At 45.0% G+C, this 27,365-nt stretch overlaps 3 protein-coding genes across 9 annotated transcripts; 1 reads left to right on the top strand and 2 right to left on the bottom strand.

Annotated features, from left to right (window-relative positions):
* Positions 1-75: 75 nt before the first annotated feature.
* LOC105190784 (thyrotropin-releasing hormone-degrading ectoenzyme) lies at positions 76-12,610 on the bottom strand. The gene is made up of 18 exons (XM_011153706.3): positions 12,313-12,610; positions 11,630-12,120; positions 9,600-9,790; positions 9,000-9,318; positions 8,101-8,500; positions 6,993-7,148; positions 6,462-6,770; positions 6,029-6,209; positions 5,404-5,557; positions 4,764-4,845; positions 3,955-4,129; positions 3,621-3,816; positions 3,072-3,349; positions 2,660-2,829; positions 1,763-1,930; positions 1,419-1,559; positions 1,225-1,306; positions 76-937 (listed from the first exon to the last, which is right to left on the bottom strand). The coding sequence occupies exons 2-18, from the start codon at positions 11,676-11,678 to the stop codon at positions 773-775; spliced, it is 3,216 nt and encodes a 1,071-aa protein (XP_011152008.2). The 5' UTR covers positions 11,679-12,120; positions 12,313-12,610; the 3' UTR covers positions 76-772.
* Positions 12,611-13,212: 602 nt separating this feature from the next.
* LOC105190786 (aminopeptidase N) lies at positions 13,213-22,014 on the top strand. Of its 6 annotated transcripts, none has more exons than XM_025305382.1 (15): positions 13,213-13,410; positions 14,073-14,177; positions 14,288-14,544; positions 14,726-14,926; positions 15,267-15,419; positions 15,585-15,914; positions 16,041-16,191; positions 16,560-16,686; positions 16,797-16,884; positions 17,173-17,356; positions 18,616-18,826; positions 18,977-19,254; positions 19,813-20,012; positions 20,220-20,396; positions 20,817-21,273. In XM_025305382.1, the coding sequence occupies exons 2-15, from the start codon at positions 14,094-14,096 to the stop codon at positions 21,271-21,273; spliced, it is 2,898 nt and encodes a 965-aa protein (XP_025161167.1). In that variant the 5' UTR covers positions 13,213-13,410; positions 14,073-14,093. The 6 variants fall into 6 exon arrangements, with proteins under 6 accessions (XP_025161167.1, XP_011152011.1, XP_025161165.1 ...); XM_011153709.3 differs by having other exon boundaries at positions 13,213-13,427; XM_025305380.1 differs by having other exon boundaries at positions 13,213-13,427; positions 13,966-14,177.
* A 2,216-nt stretch (positions 22,015-24,230) lies between these two features.
* Ykt6 (YKT6 v-SNARE homolog) lies at positions 24,231-27,288 on the bottom strand. 2 transcript variants are annotated; one of them, XM_011153713.3, is made up of 4 exons: positions 27,067-27,288; positions 26,373-26,568; positions 25,988-26,259; positions 24,231-25,889 (listed from the first exon to the last, which is right to left on the bottom strand). In XM_011153713.3, exons 2-4 carry the CDS (start codon positions 26,560-26,562, stop codon positions 25,854-25,856), a joined length of 498 nt encoding a protein of 165 aa, XP_011152015.1. In that variant the 5' UTR covers positions 26,563-26,568; positions 27,067-27,288; the 3' UTR covers positions 24,231-25,853. The 2 variants fall into 2 exon arrangements, with proteins under 2 accessions (XP_011152015.1, XP_011152014.1); XM_011153712.3 differs by having other exon boundaries at positions 24,231-25,866; positions 27,067-27,282.
* Between the last annotated feature and the right edge of the window lie 77 nt (positions 27,289-27,365).

Here is a 27,365-nt window from a genome sequence, read left to right as displayed (position 1 = left end):
CGAATGCGCCATAGTGAGAAGCGCGCGAGTCTTTCGTATCGTTGAAAAATGCATGAAATCGGCTGATGTTGATTAGCTCTAGCTAAAAAAAAAAAAACGCCCCTGCGATGAACCTCCGCGAGAACATGTTCGCGAGAAGCGAGACTGGAACTCGATGTATGTTTAGGACTCGGATTTAACAGCCGTCATTAATCTTCAACAGGCCGAGCCCCACCCGAGACGATAAATCATCGCTTCCACCCTTAAACACGTGTTTGATAGCTTGCGAATTCCGTACTTAACGCATTTAACGAGTTAGGCTAAGGACGCGTGCAAGGACACAACGGTACCGATAGATGACAGTAAAACGATAACGATATTCTAGCGTGTTATAAAACGAGCGTGTACCGTACATATATAGAGCAATAGAAGAGCGCTGTTTAACGCGATGACGTTCAACGTCATGATGACGTGCGAGCCGAGAGTTTACGGTAAATATTGGAATAATAATTACCACCGTTAGATACGATTATTATGTATATCGTTTGTTAAATATGTACTTATTACTAATTATACTAACGACCGTCGTTCTAAGGCTACACGATGTAAGGACGAGATTCTTGTTGCTTGGTTTTGTAATCATGCTTGACAAAAGCATACGGAGAAATAAAACTTGTTGTCGTAGAAAAGTTCTCGCGCAGTTGTTCGCGCGAACGCGAGGAGGATGAGTCGATGCGAGGGAACGCGATTCTCCCTCCCTCATCGTGACGCACGGTCAAAGGAGGATGGATATTCATGTCGATATCTCTGTGAAGTTGTTCGCCGTCAGCCACTCTTGGATCTCCGGCAAGGACTCCTTCAACCACATGATCGCGAAATTAGCGTGCGCCTCGACCATCGCCATCGTGTATCCCACGATCTTTATGGTTTCGTGATTGTCCTCGCTGAAAGTCTGAAACTGAGCAAGGAAACATTAAACGCCCGGACGGAATTAACTAATCTAACTTTAGTCGAACATCTCAGAAGAAACGCGCGACTTTCACGTTATCGCTCTCGTAAACGCACCTTCCCGTAAAAAAAATGTAGGTAAGTTTATAGCGGGGAACTTGAACTGACGCGCGCGTAAACCGCGAGAACTGGTATCTCCGAAATAAAATTATTAGTCATTGACACTTTTACTATATCCTGATCGCGATCGCGATCGTAAAATTGTCATACTATGAACAATACGTAAATCGCACTTACGTCGTCCAAGTCTTCCTCAGTGGTCAAACCTTTCGTCGTCGCCAGCGCGAAAGCTTTTACAATTGGACGGGACCTCGCGAATCTAAAGCACAGAGAGAGAGAGAGAGAGAGAGAGAGAGAGAGAAAGGGACAGGCTAGCACGTTATAATCTTACTTACAACTTTGGACAGAGAGCTAAGAAAATTGTTAAGTACCTCGTGACGATAACCTGCCAATTATTTCGCACAAACTTGTAGGCAATTTGCGCAGCGACCGGATTCTGCGGGAAACTTCTTAAGATCCTCTGCGTCTCCTCCTCGTTGTACATCTTACCCTCAAGAAGCTCGCTGAGTAGCCTGACATGCATTAATATATACATTAATCACACACGTTACTTTAATCAAGCCATGACTATATATTTTAATTGGACCTTCTCCCTTCGGCTTACTGTATGTGTAAAATTCACATGTTTATTTTCGTCCCATGAGGAAAATAAGACTTTGTGTGTGTGTGTGTGCGCTTAATTAATTCGCGATATTAATTCGCGGTTTGTACTTACGACTGCAAGATCCACGGTGTTTGGAAGCACGCAAACGTCGACAAAAGGCGATTCTTCTCCTCGCTATCCGCCGTGGAATTTGCCCTCTCAACAAAGTAGTTCCACTCGTTTCGCGTGCCGTATCGCGCGATGGTGCAGTATAGAACGTCGCGTGCGTACGCCGGTACGCTGAAACGATCAAAGTTTTATCTCCGAAATGGGCAGCGAAATCGAGCCGATATCGTTGTGGCGGTAAATTATTCCGATAATGTCCCGTTGTACAAAACTCTCGCTCCCTCTCTCTCTCTCTCTCTCCTCTCTCCTCTCTCCTCTCCTCCCTCTCTCCCCTCCTCTCTCTCTCTCTCTCTCTCTCTCTCTCTCTCTCTCTCTCTCTCTCTCTCTCTCTCTCTACTTTGTTCACTGCTCGTTAATGCCGTGTGTCTGGCGTACAGATAAACCGACATTTGCGCAAATCGTTCCATTAGAAGCATCTCGAGGCATCAGGATGATACGAGTGCTTCTCGATATTAGACAGAGCGGCAAAAAAAAGAAAAAAAGAAAAAATTAATAAATACTTTCTTCTGCAGAAGCTCGAATTTATATATTGGAACAATTTTAACGCGGGCGTCGATAGAAACGCAGCTTCCAGCCAAAAGTCGATGGAGAACGGTTTGAGGGCGCGGTTACGCGCGCAACTGCGATGAACCGGTCGGAATTTCATCACACGGAGTTTATAACTTCAACGCGAAAAACTTTCGAATGAAAAACAATAGCTAGCTTAACAAAAGCTACTGTTGATTGAATCACGCGCGGCAGTATACCGAGATATACCGAGATATACGTTGTTGTCTGTCAGTGGCAAGTATCAAACGAATGAGAAATCAGGTGATTCCCGAATTGTCGAATCGTCCAACTTACACGTCGGGGTGATCCTTCAGTTTGGCGAAATTATTCCTGGACCACTCGAGACATTCTGCATTCTCGAACGCGCACGCTATCGTAACGGCGGTCAAAGTTAGCCGCGATCCCTCGTCGATGTTCCATCCCACGTCGGAGTACAATTGCGAGGTGAATCTCAATGTAAATTCCTGCGTGAGTTTCGTCGAATTGAGTCGTTATCGGTGGCTCCCCCCGTTCGACGACAATTTAATCCGACTATTATACGTCCCTTTAAATTTTAACTTTCGAGTCTCCTCGATCTCTCCGTGTCACACACGCGGCTCTCACACGCGAGTTTCTCTCTCTCTCTTCGCGCGTAATCGTATCGTATAATTAATCGTATTCTTATATTCATCAGCTTCTCTTCTCAGAATCTCGCGCGCTACTCTACCTGGAAGCCGCTGAAGCCCGACGTCTCGTAGAGAAGACCGTTTAACTTCAACAGATGACGCATCAGGACACCCCAAGGAGCGTAATGCCGTTCTCCCATTTGCATATATTTAATGAAGTCGAGAGCGGTCGCGTATTTCGTCAAGCCGACCGCGGCGAGGCCGAGAACGTCGTCGACGAGCGACGCTCTGGTTTCCGGCGGGAGGACCTCGGGATTTTCTTCGAGAGCCTGAGCCAGGAGTCTCCAATTTTCCTCGTCGTAATGCACACGGTAATAACCTTGAAGGCAATTAATAATAACGATAGAACGCGCGCTCTCGCGCGTTCGCGTTCGCTCCTTAAATTGCAGGAAATTGAGAAATCGATACGTCCTTCTACGAGCGTGCATAATCAAGGGCGCGCGCGCGCATCGGGGTCTGGTTAAAATATAATGAAACTGGCGCGCAAGAATATTTCTGCATCGGACGGTACACAAACATTGAAGTGCGAGACGGGGGAATGTATGTCGCGAGTCTACAAACCGAGTTTGCGAACCAACCGACAGACCAACCTGTTTTATTCACGTTGAACACGACCCAAGAATCCTGAGCAGCGACATTATGCAACACCATCTCCATCTCGGGATGCAACCACGTTTTCGTCGGAGATGACCAATCACCGCTCGTTTTGTTAATATAATCGAGCGGCACGTACCACGTGGACTGAGTGTCGGATGACGACGATTGATGATCGTACGTAAATCTTTCCTGCACCGATTGTTGACCATATAATAGATAGACCTTATGTTTTGCGATAAGCGACAAAGTGCGCTATAGAATATTTTCAAGAGGCGGCGTATTTTACTCGGCTCGATACGATCGCTTTGGACATGCTTTGGATCGCACCTGTCGAATAGCAGCGCTGCCGCCGTCGTAATTCCTCACGATTCTGACAATCGGATATCCGCGATGCGAAATCCAGGGGTCCAACGTTTCGGAGAGAGTAATTCCCCCGGGTAAGCCGACGCTCCCTTCCGCCATCGCTTCCCAAAAGTCATCGACGCTCGCTGTCGAATAATTCCTAAAAGAGAAAAGCAACAAATCTCACGAAGATATACATAATAACGAAGATATACAGTACATAAGAGAGAGAGAGAGAGAGAGAGAGGAGAGAAGAGAGAGAGAGAGAGAGAGAGAGAGAGAGAAACATTAAGATCTCAGTTGGTTTTTCAGCGGTGCAAAATTTCCACCGTGAAAAATTGCAATTGCTTCTGCAAACCGCGCGATGCCACTATCTCTATATCTATATATATATATACATATATATATTATACAACAATACCGTACGTTCGTGCACAATACGTTGACATTACTACTCAATGCCAACGTAATAATATATCGGCGTTAGAGAGAGCGCGCGCTTACGTAACGGACCCGATAAAGAAGCATGAGGAATAATGGCCGACAGCTCGTGACATTCAACCGCTGCATTAGCATAAAGTCGACGGGATAACTCGCTGTAAAACGCGGCGATTACCGTTTCGACGACCAGATCACGCGGCGGTCGTGCCCGAGTCGAGAGCGCGCAGCTCGAGTCGGCGAGCGAGTGATTTAGCGACGACGACGACGACGACGCCGGAGGATGGCGATTAAAGAACGATCGAACAGCCCGCCGAACAGCGGAGGATAAAAGGACGATAATGTGATATACCCACCACCTCGCTATGAATTTCCGGTAGCCGTTCCTAAAGGCGGTATCGTTTATCACGCCATGCAACATGCGAATCAAGCATGCACCTACAAGAAGCAGTCAGAATGCAGAATCACATTATGCGGCGGTTACTCGATGTTGTGCTCGCTGCCTTTCGCGAGTTGAACCGAGACTGCTCGAGACGAATTTTTCACACGCAATTTTCTCGCATGTTCACACAGGGAGGTGGGAGGTGGGGGAGGTCGAAATCATTTTATTCGACGTTTATCGAGCGCGACGGAAGCGCTTTCGTAGCAGATTTAAAGCTATCGAATATCGCGTGCTCGCGTGAATAGATTTTTACGTTGAAAAATGCGCGCCGGAGACAGCGGATAAATCTTAGAAAATAAAGGAGACGTTAGAAAATCTTGAGGAATACTCTTCGGTACGTCTTCTTACGTCTTCTCATAATGTCCCAGTGGTAATATTTAAATATTCAATCGGGCGCGCTCGAGCAGTCACAGTTCCACTTTCAATATTCAGCTGCTATCTCGATGGTAAAACGTTGGTGCTCAGATCAGATTCAATTGTATTCAACGTCGGAAAAGCGAGGTACTTTATTCAAATTTCCAAATCGACCGATTTGTGATCGGGCTGATCTTTACCTTTCTTATGCCGAGCGTTATCATCCGAGAAATCCAAGTGAACAGGATTGATGTTAGATCGCAGTGGCTTTGAAATGCTGTAACCATCCTCCTCCATGGCATCCCATTGCACGTCCGCGATGAACGCATGATTGGAGTCCAGTGACGGGTCTATCTGAAAATAGAATCTCATGAACACTTTGCTTCTCGCTTTCGCCGTTCGCGATGGAACATGGTCTTTGACTTAGATAGTATCAACACACAGGCGAGTCGGTTATTTCGATGAAGGTAACATGTGTCAGGCGCACACAAAACATTCAATTATATGTAAGAAGATAAAAAGACGAAAATAACGAAAGTCCCCCTCCTCATTTCTCACGTAGCTTTCTCATCAAAATACTCGACTCGACGCTTCATTTTAATCCTGAAAGTACACGATACTCTCGACACTCGAGCTGGACTCGAGCAAAATTGAAAAAAATCAGGGAAAAACAATCAAACGATAAAGTAAGGTCTTTCTTTCGATGTTTTCAACGTAGCGTGCAATCGAGCGTGCAAAGATCGCCGAGATCTGTCCGAGCGGAGACTTGAGATGTGCACTTTCAAGATTACAACAGATATCGCAAACGCTATTCCGATGATGTGCCTTCTCGATCATGGTGTGTCGCAAGTGAAGCGTGGAGCCTTCCAGCAGCCAAACGTCCGTCCAATTTTTCGTGTTTACCACACCGCCCAGCCATTGTTCTCCTATCAGGCTTATCAGAGCGCTTAACGCGTCTGTCTTCATGACCATGGGAGATCGATGCGTGAGGTAGAAGAGCGATTGCCTTGAAGACAATTTAATTCGGAATGTAACGTGGTAACATTGCAAAATTAACGACGCAACATCGTTAATTCGACTAATTATATCAATGAGAAAGAGAAAGAGTTGATTGCGAAGAGTATGAAAATGCGCAGATTATTTGATCTTACGTATATACGTAAATACGACGAGCGAATTTTGAATCCTTTGGACATTCGCTCGATCGGAAGTATATATTCTTCTTCGGCGATTTGACGAAGAGGTATATCCGTCTCACCTCATCGATATCAGTCCCAGATTCCCGGTATTGTCGACGATTCGCGAGGGTAACGCGACGATATCCAATTTCGCTAACGGATAAGGCATCGAGAACACGCCGTTGAGATGTTCGACGACGTGGTAGAGTTTGTCGACTAGGTACATCCCTCGTGAGTGTCTTTTCAGGTCGCCCCAGAAAGTTACCGTCGCGTTATCAGGCCCCGCTTTCGTTTCGTCCAATGACTCTACTTGGCCCACCACGAAAGCTAGATTGTAAGGCGACAGCAACGGGGTGTCCTCGAAGGTATCAATCGCCCAATCGTCCGGTCTTGAAGAGAAAAAAAATTGAGATTGCTTCCCTGCTGACGCAATAACAGGATCGCGCGCGAGCGTAGGAATAGAAAGAAAGATGCGGAAGAATATTTCGTTCGCAGTGGAAGAAACAAACAGCACGCTTTCGCTATTTTTTTTTAAGCGAAACGTAAAGCCTCTGACCGACCGTTTCAGCATACGGTCATACGGTGTAATTAACAGCACGTAAATTACGCACGTGTCACGGGAGCTCCTGAGAGGCATGTTCGAGAGGACCCTTGCTTCCCGTGGGCGTGCCACGGATATCGAAAAGACAGCCTTGAGATTCACGTCGTCGAAAATTGGCAGGAGACGCGACGCTCCTACAGGCTTCAACTGCACTCCCGTTAGCGATCTGTTCACAAAGATACGGTCGATTGAGAGCAGGACTCTTGAATAGAAGAGATCGTTCGTACATTGTAAGTATTCGCTACGGTGAGTAAGGATTAATCGATCGACGAGGTTTCGAAATTAATCTTGTCTCGGGCATAAAAGCGATTTCGTTATCGCTGGCGTTTCGTTCGCTTTTCTGTTTGTCGTGTCAACGCGCGAAGGATTATCTCGCCACCATCGATACGGCTGTGAATGTTTGCCGTTTATAGTAAACTGACCGACCGCGCTAACACGATTCTTTTCACATTGTACGAGACAAACGCCAGGATGCCCGGCACGGGCGGTGTTATCGCACAAAACACCGCGCGTATTGCCAACCATTGTATCGTCTTTCTTGGCTGCTTCAACGTATTTCTCAAGCGAACACGTCGCCGACAGCGAAATTAACGCAGCGTCCGTCCGCACAATTTCTTCTCCAATTTTTCCTTCCTTTCTTTTTTCTTTACTTCGAGTGCTCGTCACTTGGCAGCGAGCCATAGTCGCACCTGCGATCTCTTTACCGAGTCTGTTCGATACGATAGAATAACATCCTACTACATTCACATAAAACAAGTATTAAAACAAGATGATAAGATAATCTTTCATCGGCATTTCCCGTGATAAGTAGGTCACCTGCGTAACCTATGCTTCGCATTAATAAAAGAAAAACATTCCTATTAAATTACATATATATATATATATACATATATATATATATATCAAATACACTATAATGCCATAATCAAAAGTATACAATATCAAGAAAAAGATATTCATTTACACTGAACCAAGTTAAAAACTCGCGCATTCCAAAATTGAATTTCTCAAGAACGCTGAAATTTCTTCACGGCTAAGGCGATCGTATCTTTTAACGGACAATTAGCTAATTGAGATCCTTCGTCTCTAATCGAACGGCAAAATCTCTTTATACTTACTTTTCCTCGCCGAAGCTCGCCGAGTAAATCGTCTTGCCGTCGGGCTGAATCTCGTAATCGATCTCCAAGCTGTACCTCCCTGAACTCATGGCGACGGCCGGGTGTATCACGTGTAATCCGTTATTAACATCTACTTCGTACCGCTGGATTTCCACTTCGGTCGCCGTTCGGTTTCCGTTAGCGAAAGTTACCGTATTGGATGGCGGCTCAGACGTCGTCGCGTTCGCCGACTCCACGGCTCTCTCGTCGGGCAAGGACAAAGTTTCGTTCTGCGAAGCGGTTTCATTGCCAGAGGACGTTACATTTCCTAAAGGGTGGCCCGTGACATCCTCCTGCGTGCCTCCCTGTTTTTCCAGTTGCGAAGACGACGTCACGGTGCGATTTAACGGGGTAGCGGTGCCTACATATTAATAGATCGTCGAACAAACAATTATATAATTTTTCTCTTTTGATCAACCATATTATGATTGATCTGTGCGAGTTACACGATCTCTCGACACGACTCCCTCCATGATTGATACGAGAGACAACGATAAAATTAAATTTCATCGTGTTCGATTATCGTGACGTTTAAAACAGCAAAGAGAGAACTCTCCTTCGTCAATCTTCAAATCTGTCGCGCAAGTCACGCTCGGCTGGCCGCCTGATCGCGCTATTATGCTAAATATCGGGAGCTAATTATCACGTCTTATCATGCGTATTTAATCGTCAAACACTTGTTTCCTCATCAACGTACGTTCGTCGTTGCGCATCGGCCGGAACGTACGAGAGAACGTAAATTAAGCAGTCTCGAATTAATTAATACGCCGATACACTTGTACGATGAAATTGAGACGAGAAATTGATCCGTCCCGAATGGCGGATATACCGCCATAAATTAATCCGAGAGAGGAAGGTACCGGCGTTATCGTCATCTTCGGCGCGTCTCCTGCGTCTCCTTCTGGCCGGCGCGTGGCGGCTCTCGTCCACAAACAACAGCTTGTAACGCGTAGCCGTGACGTTCCACGCATTGAGGGACAATTTGTTCAAGGATGGCGTGCCGTCGATGCGGAATTCGACGACGACTCGCCCTTTGAACTTGGCCGTTGCGTTCATATCTAGGCTAGGCGGCGTCAATTCAAGGCTGTATCTCAGAGGATGAACGAAAGGCGATATCGAGGCTATGATGATGTCACCCTCCTCCGTCTCGTCCTCGATCAGGGCCAAGGGATCGTACGACTAATCAACAGAACACAGAAAAATATAATCGTTGATATCTGATAAAGCAAACTCATCGCTTCATCGAACGCTCGACGAACGTTCCTTCGTCGAACGTATCGAAATCGCAAAGTAACGCGTGCAGATCAATTAAACTTTTTTTCAATAGCGATTCATATAATTTTCTTTTTTTTTTTTTTCTCTCTCTCTCTCTCTCAAACTCGTGCCGTTTTGCGCATCTCGCAGTTTTAAATTTGTTTGCACTTGACAGAGTATTATATTATACTTAATCGATCGCTTACTCTCGTTTTTGGCATCGTGCCGATATTCCAGCCGATCAGACCGGCAACGATCACGGCGACCATGATCAGGACGATGAAGGAAAGGACTTTTTTGTACGTCAAGAACCAACCACCTTTCCGATGATGGACGATCTCCTCGCTGGGCGGAGACAGCGCGGTGTTACCAGAATACGTCTGCATCATGCAATCGGCTGAAAGCATTAAACGCGCATTAAACGTCGAGGCGAATCGAGCGTCGTAGATCTCACGGGCTGCGAAAGATCATACTAGAATCCTCCTCCGCGCGCGCGCGCGCGCTCGAATTCTTCGCTCAAATAAATCGTAGTTAAAAAGGAATCAATTCAATTGGAATTGCCGCATCCTTCCCCTTCTGTCTTGCTGAACGCGTCTTGGGAAAGCAACTACAATTCGCATTGTGCTGCTAGCGCATCGACGACCAGACATCATTATCGCGCGCGCGCGCGCGCGCGTACGACGAATTTTGCTTTAGCGCGCAACGCGCCAGAAGCTCGCGGAATGCACGCAGATGACATCATCGAAATTGGTTCCCCGTGATGCAGGAGTCCGCGATAGGCCCACGCTCGTAAACGCGAGCCGAGAAGCGGTTGTTTCAAGGACCTGCTGCTCGTGCACCTCGCTGACCACCTATCACAACTCCAGCGTTCGCATAATCGTCGCGCCAGTGCCGATAACGCTCATATCGACGGTCGCGCGCGCGGGTTGTTTCACGACGCTCGAATCTATTGGTTCAACATTCTAACGTCGAGTAACGAAAGCGAGACCGAAGATGGGGAGCCATCATCCGTAATCGTCATGCGTAATAATGCTGCATGTATGCTACATTACGACGTCTAATAATGCGCATTACATAAAATAATACGTCGTATCGTATTTCTTTACGGTGTACACTCATGTACCGTCAAGTTTCCAGTCACCGATGATGAGAGCGTAGCGAATTTTCGTGAGTGAATTGACGTTTGAGGAAAAGTCGCTGAATATCGCTTGCTGTTACGATCGCACACAGTTACGATCGAGCTCGAGCAATGCCAACAACTCGGAAATTGCATTGTGCACCTTGTCAGTTGGATCTAAAGATCGGGCGGAACGGATAAAGCGCACCGGAAGATGCCGCGTTGAGTCTTCACCCGCGGCACGTGACATTGAGAATTATAACTCTGTCTGTAGATCCATTGTAACATTGATGATATCCTTATTTTAGTTCGTTCGCTCTTTTCACGATAAAATGATGCGACGACAATCTGAAAGCACGCTCTCATCCCACCAACGTGCACTAGCGCATAACAAATCGTCGATGTATCTGAGCTGTTTTCGCGAGAATTAGACATACCAGAAGAAAAATTTCAAGTCAATGAATCTTTTGAATTTTCCGTCACTAGGCGCTGAATCAATCGTAAGTTACATCCTGCTGAATCGCTTCTCTCTCTCTCTCTCTCTCTCTCTCTATGTCTCTCCTTAAATAAAATTTATCTGTTCGTTCGCGCAATCTAAGAAGAGTTGTTCAATGTCTTATTTTCATACGAAATAACCGAGGAAACTAGTTTTTAACAATTGGAACATTCGTGTACGCGCATATTTCAGGAAATCACGTTCACTATGAGACAGTTTTCTACTTGCGTAATTATTCGATGCAGAGTACAAGCTCACTCAGAGTACAAACGTGACTAGCTAGCTATTAATATATCGCGCATTTATAATGAAAACAACCAACTTGACGGAAAAGATATTAATTTGTAACGACAGTGAATTTCCTAAGATGCAATAATTGAACATGCTTTTTCTTCCAGGGACGAAATCGAGCCATCCTTTCGATATTTTTTCCTAGTCAGACATCAATAACAGTTTTCAGTTGTAAGATCTCGACAAAGTTGCCGACTCAAAGGGAACTCGTCGTTTGGAAGAATTATTTTTGTTTCAAGACAGTGAGAAGTTTGTGATGTGCTTTGATCGCGCGGCTCTCGGAGCAAGTTGAAGTGCAAGGAAGACATACGGAAACAGCTGTTATCACTTACAATTTCGCTGTCCGTAGGACTGCCAACTGCTGACGGATCCTCGCCGCATCGTGAAGCGAACTCGAAGCGGTGGCGCAAAGTTATCTCTCGAAGGAACAACGGCAAAGAAGCGCGCGCGAAAAGAACAAGGGCGGCTTTCGGACTCGAGCACGCTCTTTCGACGCGGAAATTCGCGACCGCGGCGCGGCGGCGCGCAGGTGACGCAGGTAGAACTGCAATTAGTCGTATTCCACCTGCGACACGGTGTGTGGATGTTGGCCAAGAAGCACACTCACGAGTGCCTCGCCCCCACTCTATTCTCTTCGTTCGTTCGTTCGTTCGTTCGTTCGTTCGTTCGTTCGTTCGTTCGTCAGCTTCGCTTGTTCTTACGAGCCTTTGCCGTAATCCGCGATTAGCTCCGTTATCGAGCTTTTCCACGCGAGTACAGCCGTCTCTCCTTCCTCTGGGTCGCGACACGCGGAACGAGAGCTCGCGTTTCGCGATATCACCATCTGCGAAGAAAGAAAGCGACCTGATAAGATCCCTCTCCTCGACGTTGGCCAAGACAAACTGCCCCGGCCATGATCAGGGAAAGAAAAGAAGAGAAACGAAGAGAAAACAGAGAAATGAGAGAGAGAGAGAGAGAGAGAGAGAGAGCCGGGAACTCGCGAGCCTGTGCACGTGAATGAGATAAAGATTCTCACCCCCTTCCCCGGAGTTCGTCGTGAATTTGTGCAAAACCCGCTCCCGGACATCGAACGAGACATCGTTCTAGATGAAATTCCCGGTCGTCGTGACCCAGTTATCACGCGAAGAGCCCGTGAGAAAAGCAAACGCGAACAAAACACCTCATCAAGTCCAATTGAGGCGGCACGACGCGCGAGACTCGCAGAGTGCAAGTGCATACGTTGAGCTTGGTCCGGGATCAGCGGTACCAGGAGCCGGTGCCGCCGCGATCAGCGGCACGTGTCGACGTGTGCAGAGGAGGACCACGACGACGACGACGACGACGACGACGTATTAGCCGCGAGCACGCTAAGAGTCTAAAGGGGAGCACAATGGCGCCAAGGTCCTGACCACCGGTCAGGCCGGTGGTCGGTTCGCTGAGACGCACTTGGGCGCTCTTTGTCCCCCCATTGATCGACATCGTCGATCGCAGATTGGCCGTTGACGTCGTCTCTTCTCTCCTCCGGATATACTCGTCGCGATTAGTCTCCCCTTCAAAACGGCGAGGGCCGCGATCGCCAGATTGGATAATGGATGGATCACGATCCATTCGCCGATTTGTAATACCGCGTGTCAGCCCTAAGTGGGCCTGAATTCAACGAGCGAGCGAGCGAGCGAGTCCATGTCACGCCCGCCCACGTACCTACGCTTTTCCGCGCGTTTCCTTCTTACTTTTCGGCGGTCGGGAACACGTCGACGAGGAAGCGTCAGTTCGCGCGCGGCCACGCTACCACACGGTCGTGATCCAGAGATACTTGATTCTTTCGAGGAGAGAGCGAGGGGGAGAGAGAGAGAGAGAGAGAGAGAGAGAGAGAAACGGAGAGAGAGACGGAGAGAGAAACGGAGAGAGAAAGACAGAGAGAGAGAGAGAGAGAGAGAGAGAGAGACGGAGAAAGAAACGGAGAGAGAGAGAGAGAGAAAAGTCGTCTCTTGGGAAAAGGGTAACTCAAGGTCAAGCGGCGCGTCGCTGCGCACAGTCGTAAGGTGACGTCCGAGGTGGTCGTCCTGGCGGACCAGCGTCGCCCTCCGCTCCGTGACAGATCGTCCTCTGCTTTCTTCGGACGTGCACACCCGCTGTGAGGGTCACGTCGTAGTAAGCACTCGGCCCGGTCCGGCCAGAGTTACGTTCGCCGTTTTGCGCGAAGTAAATCCTTCTTCTGCTTGCACGGAGTAGAGCGGAATACTCGCAGAGTCGGAAGCTGATACTCGCTTGTCGCGCTTCAACGGATAAATCTTCGACTCGCTGCTCTCTTTCAGGGAGAAGAAAATCCAGGAAATCGATCTAAATTGCCAATTTTTCTCGTCGGCTTCATTTTCTTAAAGCTTCTCGAAAAACACGGCCTGAACCGCGCCTGAAAATCCTTTGATCTACGCTACTCCATCTTTCGCGACTTGTCTCGAATGTGACTCGGCTTGGACCGGCATTGATCTGATCCTTTTAGAAATTGAAGGAAACCGAAAACAAAAAATTCATTTACATTATTCTCTCTCTCTCTCTCTCTCTCTTTCTCTCTCGGTCTCTCTCTCTCTCTCTCTCTCTCTCTCTCTCTTTCTCTCTCTCTATCTCTCTCTCTCTCCTCTCTCGGGGAAGTTCCAAATTAATTTTCTATCAAAGACCTCTCTGAATGAAGCAAACAGAATTAACTCGAGATAACCTGAGAACGTCCGCATTCGTCCGCGTTCGCGAGAGGCGAGTGCTCGTTTAAACGTCACGCTACAAATATCGACTGTAACCCAGGTTCACCCTGCACGATTCGTCATGACGTGGGCACCGTTGCTGGCAGGACTCGTTCTACTGTCGGCTATACCGTCCGGTCAATCACGAAGCATCCATGATGTCAAAGTATGTGACGTCGACTAATTACGTACTACTACCGTGTAGCCGTGTATAGTTGTTCGTTTCGTCGGTACAAAAGAAAATAAAAGACACGTGTGTGCTCGTACGATCCGCAGGGCCAAACGCGATGGAGGCGCAGTATCGACCTAAACGACGTCTACTCGAAGGTACGCTATTACAGATTGTCGAGCAAGGTCACACCGACCAATTATTCATTGGATATCGAACTCGTCAACGAGACCATGTTCCTTGGTCGCGTGAAGATCAACTTCACCTGGTCCGATACCAGCGACAGGATAACCCTGAACATCCATCCGGATCTTCAAGTCTCATCCACCACTGCGAAACTGATCCAATCGTCGCCAGAGGAACCGTAAGCGAATGAAACACGAGCTTAACGAGGCTGACGCGAAAACGTTCCACGTCTCGGGAATTTGCGTTTTCCGTCGCGAAAACTCTTCTCCGATTGTTTGCTCGTTACGGCGCGGCGAGACGGCGTCTAACGCGAATCTAACGAGAACTTTTACATCCTCTTTTGCATGTCTGCTGCGAAGGGAGATCAGCTCGTCGCTGGGCGTCAATATCGCGAGAACCGAGCGGCAGTATCGAAAGTCCTATTACATTATCCATCTGGAGCAGATGCTGAAGAATGGGAGCATTTGCGAGGTCACCATCGAATATGCTGGAAATGTCACGAGCAACGAGACCGCCGGTCTCTACAAAAGCTCGTACATGGATTCCGATGGGCGAAAGCAGTAAGTGCACCGACAACGACGATCTTTATCTTAACGAGATAATTCAGGAAAACCAGACAGAATCGACAGGAAGACAATATTCTCCCTCCCGAATCTTTCGTTTTGAGTTTCCCACAAAAGCCTTACTTCCGTCAGAAGATCGAATAACGAATAACGAATTCAATGTAGAGAAAGAGAGAGAGAGAGAGAGAGAGAGAGAGAGAGAGAGAGAGAGAGAGAGAGAGAGAGAGAGAGAGAGAGAGAGAGAGAGAGGGGGGGAGCAAAACTCGGAGCACCGTTGTCCCAAATTCCAAACTTTGTTCGAAAACAATAATGCAACGAATCTTCTTCTGTTTTTCAGCATCTTCTTCGCTACTTATGTCCAATTAGACAACGCGCAGAGGCTGTTCCCCTGCATGGACGAACCACCCTATAAAGCGACGTTCCAATTGAGCGTGGTGCGCTTCCAGAATTTGAAGACAATCGCAAACACGCCGCTAAAGACTTCCAAGAGGTATACACGATTATACCGAAGAAAATTAGAGGAATTGAATTTTTCTTTTTCTTCCTCAAAATATCGTATCATGATCCTTCATTTGTCAACGGCGAAGCGAAGAGCTGGCCGCTGATCTTCTCTTGCGAACGTTATTTTGATATACTTTGATACATTTCTCCGAAGCTATCCCGACGGCAAAATCCGAGACTTTTTCGAGGAGACGCCGCGGATGTCGACGAATCAATTGGCCTTCGTGATATCGGACTTGCAGTACATCGAGCCGCGTAAGGTGGATATCAACGAGATTGACGGACAAAAGCTGCGAGTGAAGGTTTGGGGCCGTAAGGAATTCATGGACTCGCTGGTCGACGTTCCAGACAAAGTCGCGACGGTCGTTAATTACCTGCAGAACTACTTCAACAGCTCGCTCGGCCTGCCGAAATTGGACGTGATGGCGATTCCCATGTACGGCGCTTCCAAAGCCTCCGATAATTGGGGTCTCATGTTCTTCAAGTACGTGTGCACATACGACGCGTTTCTTTTTCTCTTTTCTTGCTACGTGCTACGTGATGGCATCATGACTACATCATGATGAGACACATGATGAGTACACATGATGAGAAATATTTTCTCTTTCAGGGAGAGCGAACTCAGCAGCCCGCTGCTATGGACCACCGCTTACGAAATTCTCTATCAGTGGATCGGCCAATCCATCACGCCGTTCCGTCGAGACAATGCACCGGTCAACAAGGCTCTCAATTCGTTCCTGGCGTCTATGGCGACGGTTGACGTAAGAGAGAGAGAAAGAGAGAGAGAGAGAGAGAGAGAGAGAGAGAGAGAGAGAGAGAGAGAGAGAGAGAGAGAGAGAGAGAGAGAGAGAGAGAGAGAGAGAGAGAGAGAGAGAGAGAGTTTGCGCTACTTTGCCCTAATTTTTAACCGCAACGGAACCGACGCGTGTTTATATTATTTTGTTACTAAAATCCTATCGTATCGTAGAAAAACATTGCTTTTTTATGTTGTGCATAAACAGCCGGAAGATTATCCGGAACGATCTTGTCAGTCATAGTCTCTCTTTTATGTACTCTTTTAACATAAAACGTAAACTAGTGGAATTTTTAATATTCGAGAGATAAAGCATGCCTGTCAAACATGCCGTAGCTTAATCCGGACGAGATGGAGGGAAAGTGGCCGATGACGATGTTGTACCCTTTGTACTATGAATTTGCGCAAACCGCGCCTTTCTCCAGAGTGGCCGGCATTAGATACGAAGCGATATGGACGAAAGGTAATGGAGTTGAAACCGCGTTGAGCGCGAGCGCAACTCTCGGCTTCGAACAATTGTCGAAATTTCTAAAAATCTCTTATTCGTCTTTTTTTCTCACATCTCTTTTACAGTCGAGTTGGTTTTCCGAATGTTCAATTATACGCTGGGTCGCGAGCTTTTCCAAAGGAGCGTGAGGAAGTTCTTCCATCAGACGAAAGAGTAGTAATTGCCTTCGTCAAGCGAGCCGGGAAGCAGATTTTAGAAAAGTTGAAACTTCTCAGCATGTGGACGTAGTAAATCGTCTCTGTCATTCGAGTCAACGGTAGACGGAATTTCCCCAATCCCCAAATAAACTTGACAAGCAGATGAAAAAGCGCGAAAAGAGAGATCAAATTATTCGTCCACGCCGTAGATGCACACACACACTTACTGCTTCCCGACTGCATTTATCGAAAATCGATCGTAGACCTCCGTCCAACTTGAAACCGTGCCTTTCGTGCCTCTCAGGGACCGCAGGACCTTCTTCACCGAAGACATCTTCACTCGTCTGAACGACGTGGCGAATGAGACGAACAATCTGCCGGCCGGTCTGACCATCAACGGCATCGCCAATCCGTGGATCAACCGGGACAGAGTGCCGTTGGTGACGGTCATACGCGATTACGAAACTGGAAAAATTAATCTCAGCCAGGTAAGCGCTGGACAGCGCTGGGAGCGTTGTTTCCAATGCAAGGACACCAACGCGCGAAGGCAGCTATGATTTTCGCATGGATAACGGATAGCGGATAGACGAGCACGCGCGTGTGCTATTTACTCGCGGTCAAGGTATGCCTCGCCAACGGAAGTCGTTGCATTTACTGTAACGAGAAGAATTCGCAGGCTGAAAAACGGGATCGAGATACAATATAATGTTAATCTTCAAGTATCGGGCCATCGAGTGAAACTAATTAATCGAAAGACTGCATAAACATGCATGGTACTCGGTCAGACCTTATTTATTTCTTTTGCCTCTTAAAGATTTCGATCATTCGAAGGTGTTACTGCAGCAATCGCACTTGAACAACGACTGTAATCAGATCAGATAGGAAAATCTGGAAACACGAAGAAACGCGACATACCGACACTTTAAGCTTTGGCTTAACTCAGGCGATCGTTTTGCTGCTACAGCTGCCGTACAACGAAACGGGAGACGTGCGTGCAGGAATAAAACAACGATACGATAATAACGATCAACAATACGGTGAAATTGTTATTGCGTAATATAATCATGGACATGGTCGTCGTGTTAATTGCGAAACGCACAGTTACGCCCGGAACGAGCGTGTTGCGCGTCGCGAACGAACGAACGTAACCATTGATAAGTTCGGTCGTGAGGAGGCATTTGCATACGCCTCAGTTGATTATACTAACAAGCGCTCGTCTCGCGCGCGCGCACGCACGCGCTACAACACAGTCGCGTCGTTCCGAAGAAACAATCAAGGACTAATGCCTTTAGCACAAAACACGCATTGCGCAATACTTGCGAGCCTCGTTCCTATAAGAACACATAATCGGCTACGAGGAGTCGCGAATATTCTCCGCACGCTCTATTCACGCGCGAGGCTCATTAAGCGCAAGTGCGACTCAAAGTTTATTAAATGATTTAAGTGATCGAATCAGGCATTTTAAATTCGTAGACACTCGGCTCTACTTGCGACCGCCTTGTTAGAGATCGTTAGGTCGTCATAGGACAATCAACACCTCGCGTGCAATTGCAATCCGTGCATATTATCTCTTCTTGCGATCTCGTCTTATGACCGATGTATTCATTCATTAATGTGAATTCCCTATAATCTTCGCCCGTTATAGTTTCGGCGACAACAATCGATCGGGAGCGCGAGAAGATCGAGAGAAAATTGAAAAGAAAAGAAATAAATATTTTGTTCTTATTATTCGCCTTCTCCTCACCAGAAAGTTTACTTGAGAGATACACCACCGCAATCGACGGCCAAGATATCCTACCAGTGGGACATTCCGATCGTGATGCAGGCTGAGGATAAGTTGAACTTCTCCAACACGAAGCCGAGTGTGTGGCTGACGAAGGAGAACGAGCCGAAGAATTTAACCATCCCAGACATCACCGACGAGGACAATTTTATCATCGTCAATCCCGAGGAGATAGGTACGTGAAGTGAAGTACTCTCGCACTCTCGCATAAAAATGCGACGAACAAATTAAGACGAGTGTGAAAGTGTGAGAGACCGGTACGGGTGCGTGAATTTAACGAAAACCACGCATCACTCCCGATCGAATTCGGTTCCCCTCTCCGTAGGAATGTTCCCGGTGAACTACGACTCCTGCAACTGGAAGATGCTCTCGCAGTATCTGCAGGGTCCGGATCGCGAAAAGATACCGCCATTGACGAGAGCGAAACTCCTGCACGACTCGTGGAACTTGGCTTACGCCGGCGAGCTGTGCTTCGGTATCGCCATGAACATGACTCTCTTCCTCAGGGAGGAGAAGAATCACGTAGTCTGGGAGCCGGTGTTCACGATGATCGATCACATCGGCCGCCGAATCGAAGGCTTGGACGTGTATTTGAAATTCGAGGCAAGTGGACAGACGTTGCTCGACGACGACGACGACGACGGACCGATCGATCAGACCGGCGCCGACGTTGACGTCGATTTAAATATCGGCGTTAAATACAGGGAAGCTGATGGAGTGGATGTTGTAATTAATAAAACGAACGTCAGCGTTCGCGAACATGATCGGCGCGCTCGATTTCGACGTTGAATGGCCCAATTTACGCGGCAGGTGCAATCAATATTAAATATTGATCACGCGCCCTGAATTACGTGGCGTCATATTTCATATACGCGCGCGCCTGATGCATAATTGAGTTAAACTTGATGAACATCGATTGGCGTAACGAAGAACCGCGAAGGATCGCATTAACATTAACCTTAACATTAACCTTAACACGTTTAAAAAGGTTCTTTTGCATGTTCATTGTTCACTCGAAAGAAAAAAGTCCCCCGTTATGTCTCTTACAAGTTTCCCGTTTGATATGTGTGACATTTTTCAAGTTCTGTCTGCTCATCGAGGTGCTCCGACGTTCTAACGACGCAAAATAAATAAATAATCGCACGTCATGAATGTGATCAGGCTTACATTCGAAGCTTATTGAAGCCACTCTACCTGGAGCTGGGCGACAATGCGCAACCCAACGATCCCTCCTGGAAAATTCACATGCGCGGTCTCATCAGGAACTTCCTCTGTCGAGCCGGATACGAGCCCTGCGTTAAAGAAGCTCGGGATCAGTTTAAAAAATGGTTGACCGACGAGGAACCGGACAAGGGAAATCCGTTAGTAAACAGACCTTATACAGACGAAATAGGAAAGAAAACTCGGCGAAAGCTTAATTCATTCCTGAATAATATTGAATAATATTGATTTTTAATCAACATTTCCCGCGAGTATAATAAGTATAATGAGAATGCGACTAAATGAGAGAAACGACGCGTTTGATCGACGCGAGAGAAAAGTCGCGAGAAAAGAATTCTGCTCCGCAGGGTCGCCAATAAATTCCTCTGCCCGGTGTTCAAGTGGGGCACCGACGATGAATGGGAATTCGGATTGCAGCGCGTTATAAATTTCCCGCAGAACAACTTAGCAAGGAAGCAGAACGAACGCACCTATCTCCTCAAGACATTGGCCGGCTGTCCGAAGGACGCGAACAAGATCGAGAGGTTGGTATAATTCGCGCGATATTTCGCCGCTGTTTTTTCTTCTTCTTCACAAAGAGCACTCGCCGAATGGTGATACTCGTTCGTACGGAGTTTCTCCCGTTCCAAGCAAACTCTTGCACGCGGGGCCCGTCGTCGTGTTTCCGATGAGCCAGAACTTGCGCTTCGGAGCTTTAGAGCGGAGCGCGGTCATCTGAAAGTTTAATGGCCCGGACGTCATTTGAATGACGTCCGAGAAACCAGACGACAAGGGACCGTTTGAATTAACGCGAGTCAAATTTAACCGTCCATAAATATTCCTCGCAAAAGTCAGACAGATATCTAAGAAAACACGGCAGTATTTTGCTTAAAGCTCTTGCTGAAAGCTCGCGAGCGAGAGCTTGGCCGCTTTCGTTTTATTCCCCTTTCGTTCGTCTTCATTAGACTGTTGCAAGTGGCTGTGCTGGATCAGAACGAGAATTTCACGGACGCGGACATCCACCTGATCTTCAGCATGCTGACCGGCGGCGCGACCGGCTACAGAACTCTCTTCAACTTCTTGCATCAGCACTGGTACACTGTGAAGGAACGATTCGAGAACAAAACCTATCTGTGGAACGGTATTGTCAACTTTGCCACATCGTCCTTCAACACACAAGAGGGCTACGACATGGTGAGCAAGCTCTACATGGACCATCAGGACGAGTTTGAATCGGCGGACGCCATCGTCAAGAAGGCGCTCAGTATCATCAAGCAGGAAACCAAATGGAACGAAGAGAACGTGCCGGTGATTGACAGCTGGCTCAAGGACCATCTGTCCAAGGAGGATTTGGACGCGATCGCAACCTCAATGTCCACCACCGTCCTCTCCACGACCACCGTAGCCACCACGACGAATTAGGCAGTCGAACGGCGGTATACGGCAGGGGACGATGACATTAGACGCGGGCTCTGTCAAGTGGATATCGACAAACTCAAACTTATACATTTATTACGTCGATATTTCAGCCACAACGAATGAACAGTCTGTTTCATTTGGAGGAATACTTGTTTAATCGCTTTTTCGTCGTTTCTTCTCTTTCTTAAGGCAGTTATAACGATTTCTTATAATTTCTTTGCGAAATACACAATAATGTCGTAAAAATTCTTTTTTTTTATTTTTATTACGTGTAGTTAGTAGTTGGTATCGCGTAAGTAAAATCCCGGGAAAAATAACAGCTTAGATATGTATACGGGTGACGGAAAACTCATGTTTCCGAGTAAAGACTGGCACGCATGCGACGTTATAATTAGGAAAAATGTAACAATCCCGATAGATGTAGACTAAACTTAAAAGCACCGAAAGTTTGGAAGTATATTGTATTGTATAGTTAAATTTTTATTTTTGTAAGGCGAATGAAAACCGCGTAGTAATCGCTCGTAATATATTTATTTTGTCCGATGGACAAATGAGGATTGAGCGTTTCTCCCGGAAGAAAATTACGTGGAAAAGTAGTGCTCACAATTATGAAACAATTTAGCTAGCGGATTTAGTATAACGTTATGTCGATAATTAAAAATATAATGTGATGTTAGACTTTCACATGTTGTATCTTACATCAATGAGACGCTATTAAAAATCCGTCGTCGGTCTTAAACAGAAGATTTTGTAATTGTCACTGCCCTCTAATGAGTCGTATTATTTGATAATAACAATTCGACCGATCACGAGATACAAGACCATCTGACCTGCCCTTAAAACTACACTACTTAAAAAAAATAAAAAGAATTCAAATCATACTATTAAAAAGACAAAAAAATAGAAAATTGTCTTACGTCAGCCGCTTTTAATCATATAGCTTGAAGACAAAACAATCTTCAATCTTATCATTAAGTTCCACAGCAGTATATCACAGCCTCCACTCCTCGGTATGGTGGCGGCTTGCAGCGGAAAATTTGGAACCAACAGTCGTAATTAATCCCACCGACGAGACCGTTAAAAAAGACCGTTGATCTTACGGGACTTAAAGCAGAGAGTAACCTGAGAGCGGCCAATACGACATTTTCTGCGACACCGACTTTCCGCACTGGGAAAGGACGCCATCTGCATCCATTTTGAGAGGGGAACTACGATAGTACATCCACTTTCAGGTCTCGGTGGTAAAATCTGCACATGGTGGAAGTCCATGCTACATCCACTTTCAGGCGGTTTATGTCCGTGCTGCAATGACAGTTCTCTGGCCATCTCTATGCCAGACTATGCCCGGTGGTCTAAAAAGAGCGGGGGAGAGGGAAGGAGAAGCAGAAAAAATAAAAGTACGTATTAAATGTTAAATATTCGAATACATGTTGCCGTATCAAAGTCTCCATCTATAATAAACGATTTGACACGTCTGGAAACGCATGATGTATCGTTGCCCGCATCCCATTCCCTTCGTCCTGCTTCCCTGTATAAAATGTCGAATTGAAACGTATTAAAAAGTATCGACATTTTGAATATGTCTGAATTCTAAATCTTTTTGATCCGAAGAAAAGGATTGAAAAGTGTTGGTTCCCATTAAATTTTACTGCGCTAATTGCGAGACGGTCTCTTTCGCCCGGGTGCCTCAGCAGGGTAATTTCTCTGGTACGCTAAATCGCGTAAGACCATCAGTCTTTGTAGTATATCTCGTCGGTGCATAAGGTTTATATTACCTGTACATACATATTTTGAAACATTTTCTTTGGATATTATATCAAACGGATTTTGCGTGTCACGTAATATCCTTCGGACTACACGGACATTATTATTTTGATCATTTTGATTTCTTTGGTATTCATTGAATTATCCAGAACGCGCAACTGCCATGTTGAACGACTCAATTGTCGTGTGAAATGTTTCGATTTTCACAAATTCATATAAAATTTTTCATTTTTCACTGATTCACAGAAGTCTTTCACTTTTTATTAGTTCACGCTGGGGAAAAGATTCATCATGATCGCTGCCCCGAGCAGCTGCAACGCTTTTCGAATCATTTATGTCGGTGCGCTTTTACTCCTGTCATTAATAACTCGATAATTATTGCGAATCTCGCAAAATGGTATGGAACTTTTATGTTTGTCTCAACCCAATCTACCCCCCAATCTACCCTCACACTTCGGGTTGGCAGCTAATTACCGGACACTTCGTATGATCTTCATGATATTAATCATACACAATGTCAATTCTTTTTTTTTGCACATGTTAACATGTTAATTCATGTTATAAACGCGTAACAATGTGCGAGACTGTGCTTGTCAAATATGCTATTATGGTTGTAGCACGGACATAAACCGCCTAAAAATGGATGTAGCACGGACTGCCACCACATACAGGTTTTACCGCCGAAACCTGAAAGTGGATGTAGCATCGTAGTTCCCCTCTTAAAATGGATACAGACGGCGCCCTTCCCCAGTGCGGAAAGTCGGTGTCGTCGAAAACACCGTGTTGGTCGCTCTCGACGTTCCTCTCTGCTGGTAACATACATGGAGTAATGGGAAAAAGATATCGGAAAGTATCAACATCGAGGTGATGCAAAAGATTGTCAGCATTTTCGTAAATGTCTGTAGCATAAATTTTCGTATTTGCAAAGGGGCCTCGGCTTGGAAGTAATTCAAGAGTCATGACAATATCGACCGAAGATAACACGACGAACATTTGTCTATTAGATTTTCGTCTATTCGTTAACAACGCCTTATCAGTGCCATGTGTTAAATATATAGCGATGAAAATCGCAACAATCGAAAGTAAACATTACCGTCTAGCAAAAAATTTCTTGCTGCATTGCTAACAATAAATTACATAAAAAAAATATGATTTTATTATGAAATATTTCATATATAATAACATTAACGTGATTTGAAAATATATTAATATATTTACTGGCTCACGCGTGACATTTGTCAACATACATAATACAAAGATTACAATTGTCACTTAAATATTATACACAGAATATATCATTTTTTTCGCAAAGAACAAACGGATCGATAGGATCCTAAAACGTGGATCTCAGCTTATTGTTATTTGTTAAATATTGTTAGATATCAATTATATCTTTTCTATCTACTGTATACTAAGATCCGCATCCGCGAATTTTCATCGGCCAGTTTTCCTCTTTTGTCCGAAAATGTAATAGTCTTTAACTTCCTCGTGTGTAACATTTTTTTCTTTTTTATCATTAAGACACATCATCGAAGTCTTCGACGTTGAAATTCAGACGACAAATAATCACAAGCTTGTCTATATTGATTAATTTGATGTAATATGTAACGTAATAGACATCGATAATATTCACTTTTTTTTTTATATTTATGATCTCTCTAATAGTATACAGTAATCTATATAATAAGGATAAGAATTCTCTTTTTGCCTTTCAATTATGTCAGATAAATTAGTTGAACAAACTTATCTTTGGAACTATATGTGCAATGTTTCTCCCATATACATACAACATACGGATGACTTTTCAATGTAACGATAGTAGCAAAATTGCGAGATTACAAATGTAAAATTATTATAGAGTGATTACAAAAGTGTTATTCGTTTATCAAACACAAAAGGTCAACTGCACATCGTGAAATTCACCCAGATTTTTTGATTACTTGATACTAATCATGCTAGATGAAATAGAAACTAATCACTCGAGCAGACACAGTTATCGATCGTCCAATCGACAATATTTAAATTATCTTATCATATTGCATCGGCACAATTGCAATCGCATTCTTTTCACACGTAAAAAGGGTACACATACATTCGGAATGTGTTTAAGGCGACATTTGACATTGTTCGATACTCGAATTTTCTTTTATCTTACGTAAATTCCATCACATTCCGTATCTTCTCGCAAGAAGATCACTCTCGTGTGTAAACGCAATTACTTAGGACCGTTTCTCGCAGTAGACGAATTTCACGGGCGCGTAACATCCATATAAAAAATTCCACTTAGTTTGGAGGAATCGGCAGTTTGTTATTTGCCCCTCAATACATCGGGAATTGAAAAGAAGACAAGGCTCCCGCTTAGAAGCTAAAAGCGAGAAGTTACACGATCTTCCTTCTCTTCACATTATACATCGAAACAAAGTTCTTCTCGCATGCCATCGCTCCTTTCTGATCTTATAATTCAATATAACTTGCAATGAGGAGACTCCGAAAACCTTAATACGCTCGATTAAGCGACGTATGCTATATTACGTCTCTCTCTCGTTCGTTAAACTCTTCTATCTTTCTTACGATCTTTCGGCCTTCCCGTGAATCATAAATAACATTTCGGTTTAGATTACAAAGCCACATTTATCGTAAAATATTGAAGCGTCCGAGCGCCTGTAAAGCGCAAAGAAACGAATTAACGTTCTAAGGGGCTAAACTACAGCAAGAATTAGTTTTCCGCGCGGTTTTGTAAAACGCCTTCGACTGAATGCTGAGTCCCTCCGACTTGGCGACCAGATCGTCCAACTTTTCGCCCCTCTGGAGCGCCGCCTCTAACGTATTGTGCTGGTAAAATGTATCACAGAATTCTAAATATTCGTACAGACATCATCTGATAAAGTTAACATACTTCGGAAATTAAACGAATCGCCCGTTATTAGAAAAAGAAAAGTAAATCGGCTCTTACCAAAATAATTTTTGTCTCATCCAGATCATTCTGCATCTTGGTGAGTGCATCCGCCTCAATCGGATTCTGATACTTGGCTAGGTACGTATTAATCTGCCGAAAATCAGATGTGACCTCCCTCAGTGTGGACCACGTCGATGGCAGGTGTTTCGTTGCAAAGTCATCCATTACTTTTGAAAGCAATGTATGAGCAACTCTCCTGGGATATTCATGATCCGAGATAAGTACTGCAGCTAAATTATCGGCACGTACGTACACATGACACATGTATTCTACAAAAAAAATCAATGCGTAAGTAGAAACAAGTAGAAACATGTTATCAAAAAAATTGGGTTGTCTGTAATATCAAAAAACTTGGAACCAAAGATATTGTTGTAACAATTACCTCCTTCCTTGACACTTTGCCTGGCGCTTGTCTGTGTTCTTTCTACAATAGTCTTACTGACAAAGCCCATGAATTCCTTAATACTGTTCTTCTGAAAGAATGGAAATGATTCTACATCATAAGCAGCTGCCAGTTGTGTCACTGATGTAGGATTCTTGTATAAAATTGTTAGTGCATATAGTTTCACCATTTTAATCTGAAAAATAGAAACAAATGCAGCATTAAAATTTGTCTGACAACCGACTTTCATATATCTTGTCAATGAATTGTTGTAAACAATGAATTAATAATATTAAAATAGGCAATTGACTTTATAGGATATTAACACATATTTTTTTTTATCATTTTATTGCATTTTAAGGTAATCTGCAGCTCTTGATTCAAATTTTCTTTATAAATTACCAGACAGCTAAATTTAATCCGAAAGAATGAAGAACCGTTTATAGATTTCATATCACTATGCAATTTGCATCAGGCAAGCGATTCATCATTCGACTTTTAAGTATAGAATGTTGTAAAATTTGTAAAATTTATGGAACTAATAGTATTTGATTCAAAGACAAGTAAAAGTTCTCGCTGTCGCCTGTAAATTATAATAATAATAACAAATTTATCTTTATCTCGTATGTGTAGCAAATAGGAAAATCTTTTACAGGTAGTAATAGTGCTTAAAATATTGTCAAACGTATCAAACCTTGTCCCCGTATTTATATCTTTACAATTTGTGAAGTCTTTAGTGATAGAAACAAATTCTGTCGTGTTCGTGCAATTTCTCTATGTCTTCTCTTAGAAGCTATCCTCGCCTTCTTCTGATAACACAGATAATTCACTGATAAATCATTCTATCTTCTCCACAGACTTCACGCTGTCTCCTAGACTGCTGTATATATCGGGATCATATGGCTAAATGTGACACACCAATGAATTTGCATCGTCTGATGACGGGTATGTTTGGTTGGAGAACTGATGAGAAGTTTGTCAGTCACAGGTTTT

The sequence above is a fragment of the Harpegnathos saltator genome, unplaced genomic scaffold (genome assembly GCF_003227715.2).
Source record: "Harpegnathos saltator strain DR-91 unplaced genomic scaffold, Hsal_v8.6 scaffold694, whole genome shotgun sequence".
Classification (NCBI taxonomy): domain Eukaryota; kingdom Metazoa; phylum Arthropoda; class Insecta; order Hymenoptera; family Formicidae; genus Harpegnathos; species Harpegnathos saltator.
Note: the sequence above shows the minus strand (reverse complement) of the source record. Positions and strands in the feature narration are given on the sequence as shown.

Coding starts and splice junctions, on each gene's coding strand:
- LOC105190784 (XM_011153706.3), bottom strand. CDS start 11,678: ATGCGGCGAGGATCCGTCAGCAGTTGGCAGTCCTACGGACAGCGAAAT. Junction 9,319..9,599: donor GCACGATGCCAAAAACGAGA/GTAAGCGATCGA, acceptor TCTGTTGATTAG/TCGTACGATCCCTTGGCCCT. Junction 1,307..1,418: donor TGGCAGGTTATCGTCACGAG/GTACTTAACAAT, acceptor TCTGTGCTTTAG/ATTCGCGAGGTCCCGTCCAA.
- Ykt6 (XM_011153712.3), bottom strand. CDS start 26,562: ATGGTGAAACTATATGCACTAACAATTTTATACAAGAATCCTACATCA. Junction 26,260..26,372: donor GCAAAGTGTCAAGGAAGGAG/GTAATTGTTACA, acceptor TTTTTTTTGTAG/AATACATGTGTCATGTGTAC. Junction 25,867..25,987: donor ATGAGACAAAAATTATTTTG/GTAAGAGCCGAT, acceptor ACATTTTACCAG/CACAATACGTTAGAGGCGGC.
- LOC105190786 (XM_025305378.1), top strand. CDS start 14,094: ATGACGTGGGCACCGTTGCTGGCAGGACTCGTTCTACTGTCGGCTATA. Junction 17,357..18,615: donor GAAAAATTAATCTCAGCCAG/GTAAGCGCTGGA, acceptor TCTCCTCACCAG/AAAGTTTACTTGAGAGATAC. Junction 20,397..20,816: donor GACGCGAACAAGATCGAGAG/GTTGGTATAATT, acceptor CGTCTTCATTAG/ACTGTTGCAAGTGGCTGTGC.